The 17,720-nt window shown below is 35.8% G+C and overlaps 4 protein-coding genes across 12 annotated transcripts; 1 reads left to right on the forward strand and 3 right to left on the reverse strand.

Moving 5' to 3' along the window:
* Positions 1 to 115: 115 nt before the first annotated feature.
* LOC145898772 (TNF receptor-associated factor 3-like) lies at positions 116 to 4,586 on the reverse strand. 4 transcript variants are annotated; one of them, XM_082987380.1, is made up of 11 exons: positions 4,469 to 4,586; positions 4,138 to 4,266; positions 4,025 to 4,081; positions 3,821 to 3,967; positions 2,580 to 2,796; positions 2,382 to 2,467; positions 1,737 to 1,911; positions 1,205 to 1,287; positions 1,065 to 1,141; positions 800 to 918; positions 116 to 717 (listed from the first exon to the last, which is right to left on the reverse strand). In XM_082987380.1, exons 1-10 carry the CDS (start codon positions 4,487 to 4,489, stop codon positions 807 to 809), a joined length of 1,104 nt encoding a protein of 367 aa, XP_082843506.1. In that variant the 5' UTR covers positions 4,490 to 4,586; the 3' UTR covers positions 116 to 717; positions 800 to 806. The 4 variants fall into 4 exon arrangements, with proteins under 4 accessions (XP_082843506.1, XP_082843504.1, XP_082843505.1 ...); XM_082987378.1 differs by having other exon boundaries at positions 117 to 717; positions 800 to 943; positions 1,042 to 1,141; XM_082987379.1 differs by having other exon boundaries at positions 117 to 918.
* A 2,027-nt stretch (positions 4,587 to 6,613) lies between these two features.
* On the reverse strand, positions 6,614 to 10,177 carry LOC145899202 (uncharacterized). Of its 2 annotated transcripts, none has more exons than XM_082987932.1 (15): positions 10,058 to 10,177; positions 9,910 to 10,003; positions 9,655 to 9,749; positions 9,454 to 9,587; positions 9,072 to 9,185; positions 8,861 to 8,998; positions 8,645 to 8,803; positions 8,474 to 8,587; positions 8,245 to 8,373; positions 7,944 to 8,048; positions 7,688 to 7,846; positions 7,523 to 7,633; positions 6,936 to 7,416; positions 6,827 to 6,870; positions 6,614 to 6,737 (listed from the first exon to the last, which is right to left on the reverse strand). In XM_082987932.1, exons 1-15 carry the CDS (start codon positions 10,128 to 10,130, stop codon positions 6,648 to 6,650), a joined length of 2,040 nt encoding a protein of 679 aa, XP_082844058.1. In that variant the 5' UTR covers positions 10,131 to 10,177; the 3' UTR covers positions 6,614 to 6,647. The 2 variants fall into 2 exon arrangements, with proteins under 2 accessions (XP_082844058.1, XP_082844057.1); XM_082987931.1 differs by having other exon boundaries at positions 6,930 to 7,416.
* Positions 10,178 to 10,875: 698 nt separating this feature from the next.
* LOC145899203 (2-oxoglutarate and iron-dependent oxygenase domain-containing protein 2-like) lies at positions 10,876 to 12,696 on the forward strand. Of its 5 annotated transcripts, XM_082987935.1 has the most exons (6): positions 10,903 to 11,026; positions 11,090 to 11,254; positions 11,433 to 11,654; positions 11,718 to 11,975; positions 12,038 to 12,316; positions 12,427 to 12,696. In XM_082987935.1, the coding sequence occupies exons 1-5, from the start codon at positions 10,919 to 10,921 to the stop codon at positions 12,305 to 12,307; spliced, it is 1,023 nt and encodes a 340-aa protein (XP_082844061.1). In that variant the 5' UTR covers positions 10,903 to 10,918; the 3' UTR covers positions 12,308 to 12,316; positions 12,427 to 12,696. The 5 variants fall into 5 exon arrangements, with proteins under 5 accessions (XP_082844059.1, XP_082844061.1, XP_082844062.1 ...); XM_082987933.1 differs by lacking the exon at positions 12,427 to 12,696 and having other exon boundaries at positions 10,876 to 10,943; positions 12,038 to 12,307; XM_082987936.1 differs by lacking the exon at positions 12,427 to 12,696 and having other exon boundaries at positions 12,044 to 12,307.
* LOC145899201 (coiled-coil domain-containing protein 157-like) lies at positions 12,287 to 17,496 on the reverse strand. Its single transcript, XM_082987930.1, has 15 exons — positions 17,376 to 17,496; positions 17,172 to 17,317; positions 16,927 to 17,104; positions 16,628 to 16,730; positions 16,355 to 16,475; positions 15,823 to 15,927; positions 15,324 to 15,537; positions 15,084 to 15,225; positions 14,823 to 15,013; positions 14,388 to 14,564; positions 13,947 to 14,115; positions 13,364 to 13,554; positions 12,991 to 13,055; positions 12,703 to 12,832; positions 12,287 to 12,529 (listed from the first exon to the last, which is right to left on the reverse strand). Exons 1-15 carry the CDS (start codon positions 17,475 to 17,477, stop codon positions 12,416 to 12,418), a joined length of 2,148 nt encoding a protein of 715 aa, XP_082844056.1. The 5' UTR covers positions 17,478 to 17,496; the 3' UTR covers positions 12,287 to 12,415.
* Positions 17,497 to 17,720: the final 224 nt, after the last annotated feature.

A 17,720-nucleotide genomic window follows, 5' to 3' on the forward strand; every position in this document is an offset into this window, starting at 1 on the left:
TTTCGGTTATGCGTCGGTATTGAAAAGACATTTCTGCAAAGTAGTATTTTGTTACATGCACGTCCCTATGTAAGTCACAAGACCCATCAACGGTCATTGGGAAACAAGCGGAACAGTCGCTAGATGCATTAGAGCAGAGGGCCTTGAAAACAGGATTTCTCCAATGTAATACCCATATAGGTCCTATAGTTTGCTTGATGGAACCCTGAACACAAAACACCAAGACTTTTTCCAGATAAGGATTTATTGTTTTGAAACTAATTAATACACTTTACATTTGAGCTAATATGTATGCTAATATGAAAACTGTAGAGTTGTGAAGAGATAATGGCAAATAATACAAAAAAATTGTGCAGGCATGTATTAGCACCACCCAAATGTTTTGCAGTACCTTTCCTAACTGATGCAACAAGTTAATTAGAGCGCCTTATCCAAAAGGATTGGTGATTTATACATGCGTTTTATGTTAGCCTCAACACCTGGCAGAATAGGTTGGTTGAATGTCACGCATAGACCTACGCTATCGGTCTGCCTATATCTGGCCCTTATAGGTACTAACATCAGGTATGATGGGTCAGATATTCGCAACCGATCCCCAGTCTCTTAGTTTTTAGTGAATATATTGTGCAGTGAAAGAACAATGAATAAGTACGGCGAAGAGGCAATAATTATTATTTTGTATTTAATAATGAAGAGTTGGCCCTGAAGCATTGAATTCTGTGCATCAAAAACAAAAATAAAATCAAAACAAAAACAATGATGGGCAGGTTCATGTGGTGGTCACATAAATTGATATTACCCTCTGGTTAGCCCCCAGAAACGTTGTTGAGATCAAATGCAAAAACTTTAAGTTTAATGAAGATTGTGTCATCCTTTATGTAACAACTCCAATCAAGATCATCATGAACAATAAAATAAGGAAAACCCACTCCAAAGTTCTTGTCTAAACAATACATGCAGTTAGAAAGGTATATCATATGCCAGGATATCATATATTATCTGTTTAACAATTATATATTTTGCTTTCCAACTTTTACCTACCGGATGTGGGCCTCCCAAAATTTGGAAAAATTGAATCTGGCAGAATCGTGTTTGTTTTATGTTTGAAATTAGGACCTTGGTCCAGAAGACATAATGTCACCTGCGTTCAATGCAAAGTAAACATTTAAAACACAAAAACAATTCACACAACAATGATTCACACCTTCTGTCTAAATGGCCATGGTAAATGTTGATCATAATCTCCTTTCATCACCACAAAGAACAAGGACATGTGTGAACCTTCACCTGAAATTAGTTAAACACAAAACAACAGTTATCAATTAGAACTAGAAGACAATGTATGTAATCTATGCTTAAGTTCATCAGGTTTTGTGTTGATTTTCGGACAAAATATTTTAATATGGTACAATTTGCAGGTAAATAGTAAAGTATATCTCTCAAGCAGCTAAAGCCAGCAGTTTAGTATGTGTTTTGTACCATTTAAATATAAAATATAGCTTTGCTTTAGAATACATTGAAGCTGTGAAATTGTTTTCATGAGTTATGTACAACATGTATCACTTTAAATTCTTTCTCAAAATTATGAAAATAGGCCTGAATGTTTTCAATATTTGAAATTTGTTTTGTACACAAGCTTTGGCCATGACATACATTTCTTCTTCAGTAGCATTTCAACATGTGTTCTTATTAGCACTTTTTACAACGAAAAATTCCAAAAGCAAACAAGGAAATACCTAATCCGTTGCCATTAGGATAGATGCAAGCACACATCTTGTATCCATATCGACTTGTATAAAACGGTTGGCTGTAAAGCGACAAACTTCGTCCGGTGACAGCTTCTCTCTTTCTCCGTGCATAATCTTTGATTTTCCACACCAACACTCCATTGTAACTTGTGTTCTCCAAAACCTTATTTTGTAGCAATAAAACAAATCCTTAAAATACAGAAAACTTGGCTATAATCCACAAGTAGATATAAAAAAATTCCTATAAACAGTAGTCCGCTAGGAGAAAAGAATGTGCCAATAAGTTATCTCTCTTAGTAATATCACAAACATTTATTATTCATTTAGTATTGGGCCTGAAATACATCCTGTAAGTGCGGAGACTGCTTAACTTGAGCAGATTTAAAAACCAATGTAAATTCATCGCTTTGTGCGTCGAATGTAAAAATTATGTGACCCAGCTACGAGGAGTTGGTCATGTGAACGGGGTTATTGGTACAAATCTTGCATTGGAGCGACAAAGACCCTATAATGGCTTCCTGGAATACACTTTTTTGACGAATCCAGGATAAATAACTAAATATTACAAACAAGTTACACTATCTAATCTTTTCAGTTTCAAACCACTTAAAAAGAGTCACTAAAAAGCATAACCTGGAATCGACAATCCATCTCTGCAATTCTCACATCATACATCCCAAGTTGCCTCTCAAAAGCATCTATCATTTGCATCAGGTTGTCTGCAAACAACACATTTTACAAGTGTCATCTTCACTGGAAAACATAGGTATATCTAGGAGGGGCCCTGGATGCATCCATGTCAGAAGATGTTCATATAAGCAGCTTATTAACCTGGAGCATTATCACTGCCGCTTGATCGTCCACTTCTACTGCCAGATTCAACTTTTCGTTCCAATTCTTCCAATTTCTGCCGGATAACAAGGATTTCAGCTTGTTGTTCATCCAACTTTTTCTTGACCTCCTCAAGTTTCAAGTCGCCATTTTTGAGACCATCAGCAAGTTCCTTCTTCAGTGCAAGATTTTTGTCTGTCTGAGATGCCACCATTTTCTAAAAATTACCAACAAATAATTTAGGATCCTTTTTGACATGGGTCAAATTCCAGGCCTTGTTTTTTCTGTGTTAAAAAAAGAAATGCACAAGTTACCATTTTTGGTTTATTAGGACACAAGCCATTAATGAGATAAATTAGTTTGAATCAGAAAAAAACATGGTGAGGTATAAGAAACATTACTTCTGTAACTAGAAATCCATTTCAGATTTTTGTCGTACTGGAAAAACATCTTCAAGCACACCTTAACTTTTCACAGATGTTCGGCCTTATTAAGCAGAACATATACTATAACAGAAGCGGATGATGTAACAATTATCAGAATGTGGACATAGTGGGGTGCTATGAATACGGCATATTTTTTTTGTGTATATACGCAAAGAAAAATGAGTTTGGTGCAAAACCTTATGGACAGAAAGAATGCTTCAAAGGTACGTTGGAATAAATGAATGACAATGCAATAAAAAGTCACCCAACTGCCCTTTTTGATACCACAGTTTACAGGAAAATAACAGTATTGCATTAAAAAAATCCATTCTGTGCAGAAAAAGGGTTTTAATACTCTTGCATAACCAAACAAAATGTTTTTTGGCTAATGTTCAGTTTTTAAAGTGATATAACACAAAAAAATGCTCCTTCAATAACTTGATATGTTTGAATTAATAGGTAGACCAAAAAGTTAATAGCCTCCGGTAACACATAACAAAGGTCAGTGTAATAATAAAACAAAAAATTGAAAAACAATCACAGTGGGATCTGTTTTTAATTAGCTTTCAAACAACTTATCAAAATTGGCCCAGTAGTTTTTTAAATATAGGGGTTTAAAAACAGAAGGTATATCCTAACTTTGTCCCAAAACGAAAATTTTGGAGAGTAACTCTTGAAAAACTGGTCCAATTGGGCTAAAATTTGGACTAAAATGTGTGACTGTGCCGTAATACTTAACAAATATGCCAAATTCAGTTATTATTTGATTTGACATGGAATGACAGTTTTCCTGAAACAAAAATGGAACCAATTTACCTGCAAGTGAGGTAAACTTTGTACACTGCGTTTTACAAATGATGCATCATTTTTGGCTGAATCAGCTTTTTGAGAAGCCAAGTTTGCCCAAGATTTAGCTACCTGCACCATACGTTGTAGTGACTTAAACTGTAATTCCATGGTTCCCTACAAAACATAACAAAAATTATAGAATTGTTTTGTGGCTTTAACACTTTTAAAAACCTGTAGTGTTTCATAGTTTTTCTGTGATTCAAATGATGGAGCATCACTGGGAATTGCCTGTGAAAATTAGAAATTCAGATTTTGACATTGCTTTCAAGTTGTATAAGATTTACCAGCGAACTTGCTCCAAATTCACCATTTAATGATCCTGGAGGACCTCGCATAGCATTCATGTCAGGTATAGAGCTTGAAGAGGGTGAAGGAACTGAGTCATAGTGGTCATCAACATTGTGTGACATGGACTGAAAAAAAATTAAAATGCCAGTAAATCATTAGATTTCTTTATGTTAACGATGTTTGGAGCAAAAATATTTAATGTTACTAATTCTCAAATTGAATTCTCTTGGCATCTATGACGTTATAGATAGGTTACACTTACACGTGCTTGGGCATATTTTACCGTAAGTTTCAATCACTATTCAAAAAGATTGTATAATGTATTACTTGTTCTTGGTCAACATCCATTTTTCTGTAAAGTCGTTCTCCACAAAGCTACAAATTTAGTTGTTTTTTAGCAACAAATTGAGTCACCAAGCACTTTGGTTCTAAAAAAGGCACACTGCTGTAATTTTGTTGAGATGAAATAAAAAAATACTTTCGAACAAACCATTGTTGCCAGATTTTTTTTACCAAAAGCGCCTAATTTTTTGTCTCAACATGCCCAAAAGCGCCAATTTCTGCTAAAACAAAACGCCCAAATGCGCCCGATGTTAATAAAATTTACACATACTATGTACACCAATCGTCATTTCATGCTTATGGTTGAACACTTAAACCGTAAACTAAGACCATGAGCAGGACGCAACACCTGTAACACTCATTACTTTGATCACAGTAACACTCATTACTTTGACTCATTACTTTGATAAATACGGCTTAAACATCGTTTCGTCGCAAAATTAATGAACTAATTATCAAATTTTTGAATTTCTGAAACACGCCCAAAGCGCAAGGGGCAACAAAAAAAAACGCAAACACCCAAGAAAACACGACAAATGAGGCGTGCGTAAAAGCGCACAACTGACAACACACCATACCATACCAAACGGTGCTTCCCCAGGTAAAGTTGGTGGTACCAGAGACTACTACTAAGTACCAAGTAGTCTCTGGTGGTACCTTTTTCTTTTCTTTAAAATTCGTGGGATGTTAAAAAAATCGCCAGTTAACAAAACTATAAACGCGGATTACTCGGCCGCCCTTCGAGGTAGCAGCATGACTTTTTTACGCAGGGGTATGCGCTTTACGCGGGGGTAATAAGTTTAATATTTTTGGAAAGTTTGATTTACGTGCTTTCATTAAGTTGTAAATTGAAAATGGGATCACAACTGTGAAAAAAGAAAAATCGATATTTTTTCATTTTCGAAACATAAATGCATATTTCTGCACTTTTCAAATCGAATATTTTAAATATTTTAATACCCTTTGAAAGAGTTATAAGCGTCAACTAACATATATCCCTCTAGTCCACCAGTGCTACCGCGAAATGCCAACGAATTGCAAAAAATATTTCTATTGAGCAAAATATATTTTGCTTTCCCGATAAATATTTCGAGATCGCGGAGCCAATGATATGATTTGTGTAAGCTGCAGACAGATGGCCACTGTTTCGACCTATAAGGTCTCTTCAGTGCAGCTGGTGTAACTATAGTGATATATCAAACGACTTTGCTGACCAATAGGTCGGAACAGTGGCCATCTGTCTGCAGCTTATACACAATTCAAAATATATTTCGCATTGACGAAAAATATTAAGAGATCGCGAAATATATTTCGACAGCTACAAATAATACTTTGCAACATCGCGAAATATATTTTCAGTGCGTAAAATGTTTTATTTTTGCGAAATGCTGTGATTCTCGTTGATTTTACTACGAGTGTATTTTGCGGGTGGCTGACCAGTCGACTAGACATACCTTTAAACAACTAGACTACTGCCATGCAGGTATTTCTAACTGATAATAACTTACTAGATGTTTCGCGCATTTAAAATATATATATATATATTTCGCGATGTCGCAATATTTTTCGCGAAGCAAAATATATTTTGAGCGATAGAAATATATTTCGCGATGCATTATCATTTCGTGTTGGCACTTGTGGGCCACCGTAAGTTTTGTTAAAATGAAATAAAAAAAAACAACTTCTGAACAAAGACCACACCACAAGGTGCTTTAAAGTTGATGCTGCTTTTTTCCTATTCACAACGATCCGGTTTAAAATGGTTCCACCCTCACATCAAACTAATATATTATAATTTCACCAACATTACACACCAGTTTATTAATATATATTTTTATATATGCATGACGCCGTTTGCTAAATCGCGGAAAGCGGGTCATGTTCAATTGTCGTTTGGAAGTCGTCCGCCATCGTAATTTCATGAATGGGCGTGGTGTTTTGTTTGACATAAATTTTGGCGGACCCAAGATCTAGGTGGTTGTTTCTTCGTGATACTCACGTAACTGCCTTTGTGCTGCAGCAAACCTAAGCGAGTCATGAAAGTTTTGTTCAGTAATCATCACCCTTGGGCTTCGTTTGGGTTTGTTTTGCGCTGCTACACAGACGATATTAGAACGTAGAGCTGATTACTCGACGACAAGATAAATTTTATTAGCGAACATGATTAACGTCGATTTTTGTTTTTGATGTTTGCTGATTTGTAATATTCGCTTCCGGTCTTTTTCTTCTTTCCCAATCCTTGTTCCTTCCGTTTCTAGAACAACATCGTTAACAAACTAGTTTGTAAAAGTAGCCTACGTGATACCGTCTGGTAAATTTTCATGTGGGACAAACAACGCTCACCTGTTTGGAAGATTTGGTTGAAAATTCACTTTTTTCCGTTGTGCCTGAAAAACAAATCATGTTTAAACACCTCCCAAAGTAAAATTGTCAACATACGTCCTACCCGTACTCTCCTTCTTCTTCTTGGCCAGCTTCTTGCCTCTTCTGCGCGCTGTGAGCGGCAGGTCCTCTCTGGTTAGCGAGTCGGTAAAGTTCGCCACCGTCTCAAATCGCCGCTTCTGGCTTGAAGACAAAAACTTCCGCAGCTTTTTTACTTTCGCGTCGGCGCGTTTTACCAACTCCGACACATTTTCGTCACAAACCGCTTCTTCACCAGGTACCTCCACCTCGACCACTTCGGGGCTTGCGCTTGTTTCATGGTCAGTTGCATCCACAGGCGGTTCAGGGGTTTCCATCACGGATTCGTTCGTTTGTTTGTCTTCTAGCGTTTCATCATCAAAGACAAGGCCGATCTTTACTTGCGCGAGGTCTTGTTCCACCGGTTGCAGATTCTTTTCCAACTCGGCGGCCGTCGTTTGCTTCTCAGTGTCCCCCTCGTTGTCAGTGGCGCCTTCGGCTTGCACGTCCGCTTCGGCAGATGCATTCTCTGGCTGAATAAAAACAACAACAAATGAAAGCGCTGTAATTACACAATTTAAGCGTCCAGTTTAAACCGATTTTTTTGCGAACCCAACACATGTTTCTACAGGTCCATACCTCATCAGTTTTTTCTTTAGAACTGGGTGGTCGGACAAAGTACGGAATTTTTCCTCTCTGCCAATCATTGAGGACCATTTTCGCAACAGTTTTCCAATCAGGAAGCCCACCCTTAACCACAAGCATTCATTTAAACTGTTTTTGACATAATAATGATGTGAGTACTTTTAACAGTTTTCCCATTCGGTTTGCCATCTGTGTGAGGAAGTCCTCAGAGTCTTTCCATTCAGTAATTTGATACTGCCGAGACATGTATTCAGGTTTTACACGTCGAAGAATCTCCGCAATGTGTTGGTCAGGCTCCTGTACATACTCCACTCGAACCTTTACACAAAAAATGGGTAGATTTAGGGTAGACACATGGTCTTGAACATAAACAATAATCTGGGAAAATAATCTCTACAGAACAGATTTGACTTACCACACCCTTCAGAATTATATCAGTTTCAGTATCACCGCTTGGTTGAACGATTCCAGGACAATCAACCAAAAAAATTCGCTTCATGAGTGTGATGTATTGCCACACCTGATTGACCGAAAAGGATATGTAGGTATAATATATTCATGCCACTCCTGGCAGTTTATACTTTGACACAACAAGACATATTTCTAGTTTGCAGTAATATTTTATCTATTGTAGTTTAATGTTTAACGCATGCATAACACACATTACATTTCACTGATATGCATAACCAAGTTAGTATTAAAAAATTTTTTTCCACCTTTGTTTCTCCAGCAAGTGGAGCAACTTTACAAACTTTCTTTTTCCTCAGCGTGTTGATAATAGAACTCTTTCCCACATTTGGATAACCGATAAAACCACAGCTAATATTTTTCTTGTCAGAATGAAGCTAAAAAAATTAAATGTGTAATAACCAAAGTTCCATAGAGTTAAGAATAAAAATATTATAATATAAAAAATTACTTAAATGTAAGGTTCTTTTGAATTACCTTTCCAAACTGTCGCAACAAATTAATTAGAGCACCTTTCCCAAATGGATTTGTGATTGATGCATGGAATGCAACTGTAGGATGTTCCTTTGACAATGTGGCTACCCAAGCTTTCTAAATTTAATCATAATTAATAAGGTGTTTTGATACAAAACACGACTTGGCACTTACAGTAACCCAGGTCGGCACAAGGTCAACTTTGTTGAGTACAAATATAAGATGTTTGTGCTGCTTTTCTTGTTTCAGGTACTTCTCTACTCTGCCACATCTTGTCCCCATAGGATCTCGTGCATCCAGAACTTCGATAACAACATCAGAGCAATCCAAAACCTTGCACAAAGCATATATTCGAAGTACTGAAAGGAAACTGCTTTATCTTAAATTTACCTTGTATAATTCATTCCAAATTCTTCTTGACTGGCCAGCGTTATTGTAGTAGGCTGATGCAATATCACGTGTTCCATCATCCAGTCTTACCAAATCTTCATCTTTCTCAGCATCATAAGCTTCGTTACTACTGGCAATCTTGTATATACACGAAGACAATAATTAAAGATTCTGAAAATTTCATTGCAACAAATTCAGGAAAATTGTCTACCTTGCTGTTGAGTTCGGTCAAATCCATGGCAGCGACATTGGGTCTTTTTCGCTTGGATTTTTTGCCAAATGTGGATTCAAAACTTTCAGTGTCCAATATGTGCACTCTGGCAGTCTGTGGTCAAAACAAATTGGTCAGAATTTTTTGTCATTTCTTCTAAACATACACCAGTCATTGACATTTTACTCTCCAAGTCACAATTATTCTATTTATAAATGATGTATTTTCTAAGATAATTTTTTTTTTATATAATAGTTTTTTACTTCAATCAATAATTTTTGTCAATAAATTAAATTCGGCTTAAATTTTCAACATATTGATTGCTGGACAAAATATCCTACAATTCTGTTATTAACTCTGCATAGTTTTGAAAAGGTTTTACCTTTGACCTTTCATGTAGCAGGGACAATGGGAGCTTGCTTGGCTTCAAAATCATTTGATATGGATCTTTAATAACTTTTCCAATTTCGGTTTGAAACTTCTGCAAACTATTTTGTGATATAACTCGTGTGTTGCCTGCAATAAACAAATGAAAAATTGCAGACCATGGTTGGTACTGACAAGAAATATAATTTTAAATTACCAAACCATCTTCTGTTAGGTTCCACCCGTGCTTGCACCCCAGATGCAACTTCTGACTGAAATTCAGCGGCCTTTATAACTTGACCTTTACGATTCCTGCAATATATTCAACTTGATCTCTTATTTTTTCAATATAGCAAAATAGTTTAAATAAATAAATAATAAGTTATGATTAACCTTTATTTAAACATAGTATATGTGTCAATTTAACCTTTCCGCAAAATTATTGTGCAACACACTTCAAAACAGTTTATACCTAATAGGCTTTCCACCTTTGTACATGTTTAAACGTTTGATTGTGGATTGTGATCGCATATTTTGTCCGCCTTTGGCAACCACTTGCAGGCGATCTGTAATTCATTTCATTTTATGATTGATCAGATTTCATTAATTTTACAACTTACCTGGATTTGTGCTTGCATTGGACTTGCTAATAGTTTTCTTTGCACGGCTCCTAAATGGCCTAAGTTTAGCCATTTTGCTTGTGGTAGTGTTAACTTTTTCTAATGTATGTGTTGGTATCACACCTTGAGGCAACAAAAAAATTTAATTCAGATATTTTAACATGAAAACAAAATGTTCTCTTCTATATGCATGATCATGATACTACATAACAATTGAAATATGTAAAACCTGGAAACACAGGGTCACTCATGCAACATTCAGCTCCTCTAAACTTCAGGGGTACTACCGACACTTACAATTTTTTTAAATTTGTGTTTTTTTGTCTTTCATGCCTTGCGCTTCGTCACCAATTCTGTACCAATGAACTTAATACTATGGGTTGGCAGACAGGATATTGGTTTGCGGGAGGGCAAGAGGCTTGGTTTGCTGTGTTTGCCAGGGGCCAAAATCTAAGTTAGGGTTTATGTTAAAATTCCCAGTCAATCCTGAAAACTCCTATCAGCCCGTTATAATTAGAAGAACCCTGCAATATTACACTTTTTTACAATTCCTTCATCTTCACTCTCATCTCTCGGAAAGCCACGCTGTTTTGGTGTTCATCCAAGCGTTAATTATTCCACATTAACTTATTTATTTAAATTTTGTAACGTTTAATTTGTTAACAATGGAAGCCTTTTTGGAGACATAAATGATTATTTTTATACAAAAATGCTTACACAAAACTTTAATCTTCAGTCCAATGATTTTGATAAATGGTACGACAATCCAAAGGGTATTCACCCGGGTAATTCCAGAATTCCAGACTACTTGTAGACCTACTTCACCTTGGTTTTGTTTATGATTTACCAAACAACGTAAACATGTCAGATGCATATGTATGCGCGTGTAAGTTCACCAGAAACTATTTTATCCAGAAATACAATATGCATGTAGAATTTAATAATTACCTGGATGAAAATACAGTTTCGGTAATTACAAAAAAAAATACAAAAAGGCTATCAAACTTACAACTTGGTTTTGTCTTTACAAAGATATTGCAAAGCAAAGGTGCAACAAATGAGGAAATCAATAAAATCTTGGCAACATTGCAGGAGGAGCAGCAAAGAAGGAGATATTTGGGTGTGGAGAGTGTGGAAAGGGGTAAATGCATTAAGAAGACTTACACTCCAAGACATCCTTATCTGTATGACTTTAAGGTAGACCAAAACTATCTTCGAAACAATTTTATGTTTGTTTGAACAAGTAAATTATTGTAAATGTACATAATCGAAAGTAAAATAACTACAAACTACTGGATACAAAATATAAATCCTTAATAGTTCACAGGGGTCGGTAAAATATATGAAATGACAGTTTCATTTGTATATTGTTTAGCCAGAATTTTTGGACCCAAAGTTTGTGGAGATTGTAAACTTTGCCAAATCACCGACAGCCACAAGTGAAAGTGTGATTTCCATGACTGAAACATGTGCAGAAAAAGTTTGGAGATTTCCTGTGTTTACGAAAGAGTTTTGCAATGATTTCGTCAAAGAAATGTGTCACTTCGAAGCACATGATGCACCAAAAGGGAGACCAAACACAATGAACAATTATGGGGTAAATAGATCACACATTTTTGGGATAAACAACGTTTTGACTTGACTATATGTTTTTTTTTAGATTTTGTTAAATGAACTTGGGTTTGATGAAAGATTTCTTGATATCTTTAGACAAAAATATCTTGCACCGATTGCTAAACTATTGCTGCCTGAGTGGGTTGGCACTGGACTGGATTCACATAAAGCGTTTACCGTCAAGTATAAGTGCGGGGAGGACTTGCATCTCTCTTACCACTTTGACAATGCTGAGGTCACTATCAATATTTGCCTGGGAAAATATTTTGAAGAAGGTAGTTTGTATTTTGGAAATATGAGGACGGTGAGAACCTGGCTTAATAGATGCTACTAAAGAGTCTATGTTGCAGTTATTTTTATTTCTAGGAGCAGAACAACTTGTTGCACACAACCAGAGTGGAACACAGAGTTGGTTACGGCATTTTGCACAGGGGTCAGCATAAACATGGAGCAATGGAAATCAGTGGTGAAAACTCTGAGCGCCACAATTTGATAGTTTGGATGAGAGCATCGTCTATAAGAAACATGTTATGCCCAATGTGTGGGTGCAAACCTGTTCTGGTGCAACAACCAAAATGGGGAGATGGTTTTACAATAGATGAAGAAATAAACACAATGCAAATGTGTGCCATTTAGCATAGAAAGGTACAAGTAATAAACTACGGGCACTCTTTTCCAGTGCTACTACATTATAAATATATTTATGCATGCTCCTTGCAACAAAGACATTCTAAATGACATATATCATGTCCAAGGTTTGAGCAGAGCGCTTCTACCAGAGTTTGGAGTTGAAGTTGATGGTGTCTTACTGCGTTGCTTGCCCGGCCCAATGTGAAAAGATGATCTAACCTGAGATTCCTGAAAAGCGGAAAAATGCAATATTTTGTCTTACATAATATTAACAAAATAAAAAATGAGTCATGCATGAATAATAAAACAGACTTGAATAATTTTGGAGTTAAAAGTCATGTGATATGTTATCAGCTGTTGTTTTTTATGTTTTTGATTATAGTGTGTTATCAGCACCTTACCTTATGTTGTTGTTTGATGTTTCGATATGCTAAAATCACATTGTTTTGGTGTGACTGATCAGAAAATAAACTTTCTGAATGACGATATCTTTCCGATTTTGAGCTTATCTTTTTTGGTTTCCCGGTTGCACTTAAAGTACAAACGAATCAAGCATTGATATCAACTTTATTCATAAGTGTCTCAAAACCAATAATAAATGCTCAATAATTTATTTGTTCATCCCCAATCAACAGAGTTTATTAAAAAGGTTACAATTTATGTTTTATCAAAATTCAATACATTCTTACCTAATTTGGCTGCTGGAGTATGAGATACTGTCTTCATCCTTGCCCCGATTCCACAACTGAATAGGCTGCAGAAAATAATACTACATCTAACACCAATAGTGTATACCAAAACCCAGAACTAATTTCAGAGCTCTTACACTAATTAGATTTTAAGTCATGTAAATCATAGATTAAAATACTTTACTTTCGGGAACTTACCATAAAAAACACTTACATAATATAACAGTTGATTCATTGACCTCTCTGTTATTGTTAAAATGTTTGTGTAATTTTGATAATGTGCATCTGATACTACAATTAGCAACTAAATTTGTTAACTCCCAAATCTACTCAAGAATAATTCTAAAAAGGGAGTAAACAGGTATATAGATACCTGGACATGGTTTTCATTTTCAAACTGCTCTATATTCTCGTCATAACCCAAAGATTCATTTGTGCCTCGACTCGAAAGTGAAATATTTGACAATGTTTTCGTGAGGGATCGGTTTTCTTTTTCCAACAGAGTGATCCTTAAGTTGTTGGCTTCAATTTGATTCTGCATATCAGTGTAAACATCACCAGAACCTATGCAAAACAAACTTTAACTAACAACAAGAATTTTAATAAATGTCTTCGTTGAGGAAAAACAATAAACAACACCGGATCGGTGAACCAAGCCACCCTGGTAGGCTGTCGATCGATACCGTATCTGTAGTAGCTGAGTACAACTTTTAAGTCAATCTTTCAGACAGCTCTTTTAAAGATGTTTTTTTATTTTTGTCTTTGTTGAGTAAGTTTTATTCAGTTTTATATCACAAAACAAGCATTTAATCCTGCAAGGGCCTGAGATAATTTATAACCCAAAGTACCGCTAGTCTAAAACTATTTTTCTACCAAAAATTATAAACCACTAGTCTAAAACTAAGTGGTGTAACACTGCCAATTTTCCAGAAAAGGAAGGGTCAATATATACTAACTGTTAGGAAGAGGAACTTTATTTATGTGAAGATCAGGGTATGCCACCAGCAATCGTTCTCTCTCCAAGTAACTCTCCATTTGTGATTGGAGTTCATTGACCCGTGCTCCTAAATCTTCTCCTCTTCTTTCCAAAGTGTTTTTGTCCTGCTGCAGGATTGTTGCCAGTTCCTAAGGATTAGAGAAATTCAGAATACGCAGAGATGCTGCCTGAGAGATACAATGTTGAATTTGAAAGTGCCCAAAGCCTTTGATGCAAAATTCAAGTTTGTCTCTCCCCTTTTGTACTCAAACTAAATTATCTGATTCACTCGTACAATTGTACAATTGCATAAATTTCAAAAGATGAAGAATTGACAATGAAATTTTTTAACATGCATGTAAACTTAATTTACACAAATACATTCTACAAATAACTAGGATGAAAAAAAATTGTGTTAAACCTCTTTTGCTTTAAGCTTTTCCTCTAGGATTTGAGTTTGCTCAGTGTCACCCCCCGCCTCCTCTTCCATTTGATCTCTTTCCTCTTCCGCCATCGACAATCTTTCACGGAGGTCTTCACACTCCTCATCAAGTTCATCCAAACGTTTTAGCAAGCCACTTTGCTTTTCCTGCATGGCCTACCAACAAGAGAGTATGTAGTTACCAGCAACAGTAAAACTAAAATTGACATACTATATTGTTAGGACGTTTCTCCTGCCAATCAGCAAGATTTCGTCAGGGTTTGGTTCACCAAATGTTAATTTTATGCCAGACAAGCAGTATATTTCTTGCCTTTATTTTGTTTTACTCAAATCAGTCAAGATAAATATGACAAAATTACCTTTGAAACATGTAATTTAAAAAATTTTTAAAACATAGTTTACACAAATCAGAACCTGTTCATGACTTGACAAAGTTGTGTTTTTGGCAATTTCCTTTTCCAGTTGTTCATAAGTCATTTTCAATCTCTCCTCTAGTTCTGTGACCCTTTGATGAAGTTCACTGGCTTCTGATCGTAATCTCATTGAATCTTGTTGGAACCTTTTGCTTTCCAAAGATTCTGCTTTCAATTTGGCTTTTTCATTTTCTGAAATGGAAGCAAAAATCCAAAATTTGCAAAGCATTTGGCCAGGAGCTTAAGGCACATTGTGTAAAACCTGTTTGAATAAAGTCTCTGTGCTTTTTCAAGAGCTCATCTTTGATTTCTGACAAATTATTTTTAAGAGAAGTAGAATTAGTCTTGATTTGAACATTTTCCTTGGTAGTATCAGCAATTTTTGCTTGGAGCAATTTGACTTCCTGTAAATAGAAAAGTGTGGTACACTGTGTTAAGTGCCATTAAAACAACCTTTTCCACCTAAAGTTAAATATTAAGCAACAGAAACATAATAACAAACCTCATTAAGCTTTTGTTCCCTTCTTCTTTGTTGTTCAGCAAATTCTTTTTCTCTGTATTCGGCCAAAACAGTGAGTTTATGTACTTCTGCTTTAGCATCAGCTTCTTGTCTGTTTGCAGCAGAAAGTTGCTCTTTAAGTGGTTTAATCTGTTTTACGAGACTTTCAAGATGTCGATCCACTCTCGACAAGTCTTTTGTTTGAAGGTTTTTCCATCTAAGAACAAATCGTCAATTTATGTCCTGAAAATTGCCAAATTTCTTGCACATGTACTGCTGTACAAGCACTGACATGCAAGCAGTGATCAACATTATTGTTAAACTATTGAAAGACACTATTTCTAGTTTTGTTGCAACTGAGATGTGACTGTGTGAATTTACACAGATCTTACAAGGAAGTATACAAAATGTATTCAATACACACTTGACTTTCCCTACTAAAATATACTGAGGGGGCCACTGAAGCAATGTATTTAGGAATTCATGCACTGCCATACACCACCTGGAAATTTCCGCAATCGACATCAGAGAAGAATCAGTTTGTTTTGAAATATAAACTTCCAATGCAGTTGGGAGTCCCTGTGATTTGCAAACCTTCACAATTGACCTTTGAGCAGAAAAATAGCAACCTGATACTTTGTATGCAATTGAAAAATTTTCATAAATGCCATAGGCATCGATTTAGGGGTGACTGGGTTGACATGTCACCCCTCACAAATAAACAGGGGTGACAAAGCATGCACTGGATTTCGATTAAATTAAAAATTATTGTCAGAAAAACCACATACATTATACTATGCATTAAGCTGGTTTCAAACGACCTTTAAAATCACCGTCACAATCAGGACAAACAAGTGTCTCGTGGATTGTTATGCAACGAAGTGACACGAAACGGAATTTGCGTCGTTTACTGACGTTTAGGGCGATACGACTGACAAAAAATTTTTTGCGTGTTTCTAAAACCTGGAAATGTCACCCTTAATATTTTACAAAACGTTAAAAAATCGATGCCTATGAAAAATGTGTTGCCTTACTTTCCAACTTCATGAAGACATGTCTGCGTCCTGGAACAAGTTTCACAAGAACTGTAGGCAGTTTCTTCAGTCTGTGTACTACGGTGGGTAGTTTCATGAGAAATGGGTTGACTCCTTTCAACTACAGAGCATTCAAAGATAAAATAACAGTTTCAAGAAAATAACAAAAGCTTTTAATTGAGGTTGAGGGCAAAATATTCTTACACATAAGTAAACTCAAGTAATAATCAAATAGGAAACTCATTTCAAGCAGTATTAGTACATTCAAAATACCGGAAAGAGATTGAGATGTTTTCGTGTCAGAACTGCTGCTATCTTGTTTTAGTTCATGTAAGATTTTCCCCGATGAATGAGACAAGGCTTTGCTTCTTTCCACCTTGAAATATGTTAAAATAAATACTGAAAGGATGCTATGGTGCAAATTTAACGAGGTACAAATTTGTGTAACATCAAACATAGTAAGAAATGTAACAATTTGACATCTCAATTTTAAATCTTCAGAAAACAAATACCAAGAAATGTTCAAGTCAGGCCATTGTAGCCTCAAAAAGACTTTTGCAAATTGATTATACCTCCTGTGCTAATTGCTGCATAACACCAGCCAGTTGTGTCATACGGCTCCAACATCTCTTTGTCGTCAAGCCAGCAGACATGGATGTCAATGATCCTGTATGTTTACTAGGTGACACTGTCTCAGATGACAAAAGAAGTTCATTGTATCTTGTAAAGCTGTGCAGTGTGTACAGGAGTCTGTGATAAATAAGATTGGGATAAAAGAGCTGATTAATGTTTTACTTGTATGTTACTGAAGTATTGCCTGTCTATGACTAGGTCATAAAGCATCACATGTGCAGCTTGGTTTGCTTCTTCATCAGTCTCATCATAAGTATAGTCTGCAAGCAGTTCTGAAATGTTGATATCTGATGATGACTTGTCTGGAAATTTCCATGATTGTGCTTTCACCTGTATGACGACAAACATGGTTTCTGCAAAGTTCAATGAAACACAAAAATATACTGACCATGCCAACCCTGGATGCAATCTCAGTAATTATTTCTTCAACATCCCTCACATCATGATACAAACTTTCTAGACAGAATTTACTCCCCAGAAGATGGGCCATGAAAGCAGTTTTGCATAAACTCTCTACAACAAAAGAATAATAATAAAATTCAGTTGAACATTAGTAATTTTATCCGTTTGTAAAAAATACATACAAAACAGTTAAAAAACAAGTGGCACCACAAACCAAAAATATTGTTTCCAACATCACCATTTAATTTCAACTTTAGCTTACAGTTCTTAACAACAAATTTCTGCGTAAATCCTGAGCTACGTGGTAAATGACACCAGCGTGGTTACCAAT

Source organism: Ascidia mentula, chromosome 4 (genome assembly GCF_947561715.1).
Source record: "Ascidia mentula chromosome 4, kaAscMent1.1, whole genome shotgun sequence".
In the NCBI taxonomy this organism is placed as follows: domain Eukaryota; kingdom Metazoa; phylum Chordata; class Ascidiacea; order Phlebobranchia; family Ascidiidae; genus Ascidia; species Ascidia mentula.

Excerpts from the sequence above, each read along its gene's own strand:
- LOC145898772 (XM_082987378.1), bottom strand. The coding sequence starts at position 4,489 with ATGGATGTTGACCAAGAACAA. Across the intron at positions 3,968-4,024 it reads AAAACTATGAAACACTACAG|GGAACCATGGAATTACAGTT; the intron begins GTTTTTAAAAGT and ends TATGTTTTGTAG. Across the intron at positions 1,288-1,736 it reads TCCTAATGGCAACGGATTAG|GTGAAGGTTCACACATGTCC; the intron begins GTATTTCCTTGT and ends AACTAATTTCAG.
- LOC145899202 (XM_082987931.1), bottom strand. The coding sequence starts at position 10,130 with ATGGCTAAACTTAGGCCATTTAGGAGCCGTGCAAAGAAAACTATTAGC. Across the intron at positions 8,049-8,244 it reads CACTTGCTGGAGAAACAAAG|GTGTGGCAATACATCACACT; the intron begins GTGGAAAAAAAT and ends TCGGTCAATCAG. Across the intron at positions 7,417-7,522 it reads CTAAAGAAAAAACTGATGAG|CCAGAGAATGCATCTGCCGA; the intron begins GTATGGACCTGT and ends GTTTTTATTCAG.
- LOC145899203 (XM_082987935.1), top strand. The coding sequence starts at position 10,919 with ATGTCAGATGCATATGTATGCGCGTGTAAGTTCACCAGAAACTATTTT. Across the intron at positions 11,027-11,089 it reads TGGATGAAAATACAGTTTCG|ATATTGCAAAGCAAAGGTGC; the intron begins GTAATTACAAAA and ends GTCTTTACAAAG. Across the intron at positions 11,655-11,717 it reads ACACAATGAACAATTATGGG|ATTTTGTTAAATGAACTTGG; the intron begins GTAAATAGATCA and ends GTTTTTTTTTAG.
- LOC145899201 (XM_082987930.1), bottom strand. The coding sequence starts at position 17,477 with ATGGCCCATCTTCTGGGGAGTAAATTCTGTCTAGAAAGTTTGTATCAT. Across the intron at positions 17,318-17,375 it reads TTGCATCCAGGGTTGGCATG|GTGAAAGCACAATCATGGAA; the intron begins GTCAGTATATTT and ends GTCGTCATACAG. Across the intron at positions 12,530-12,702 it reads ACATCAAACAACAACATAAG|GAATCTCAGGTTAGATCATC; the intron begins GTAAGGTGCTGA and ends TCCGCTTTTCAG.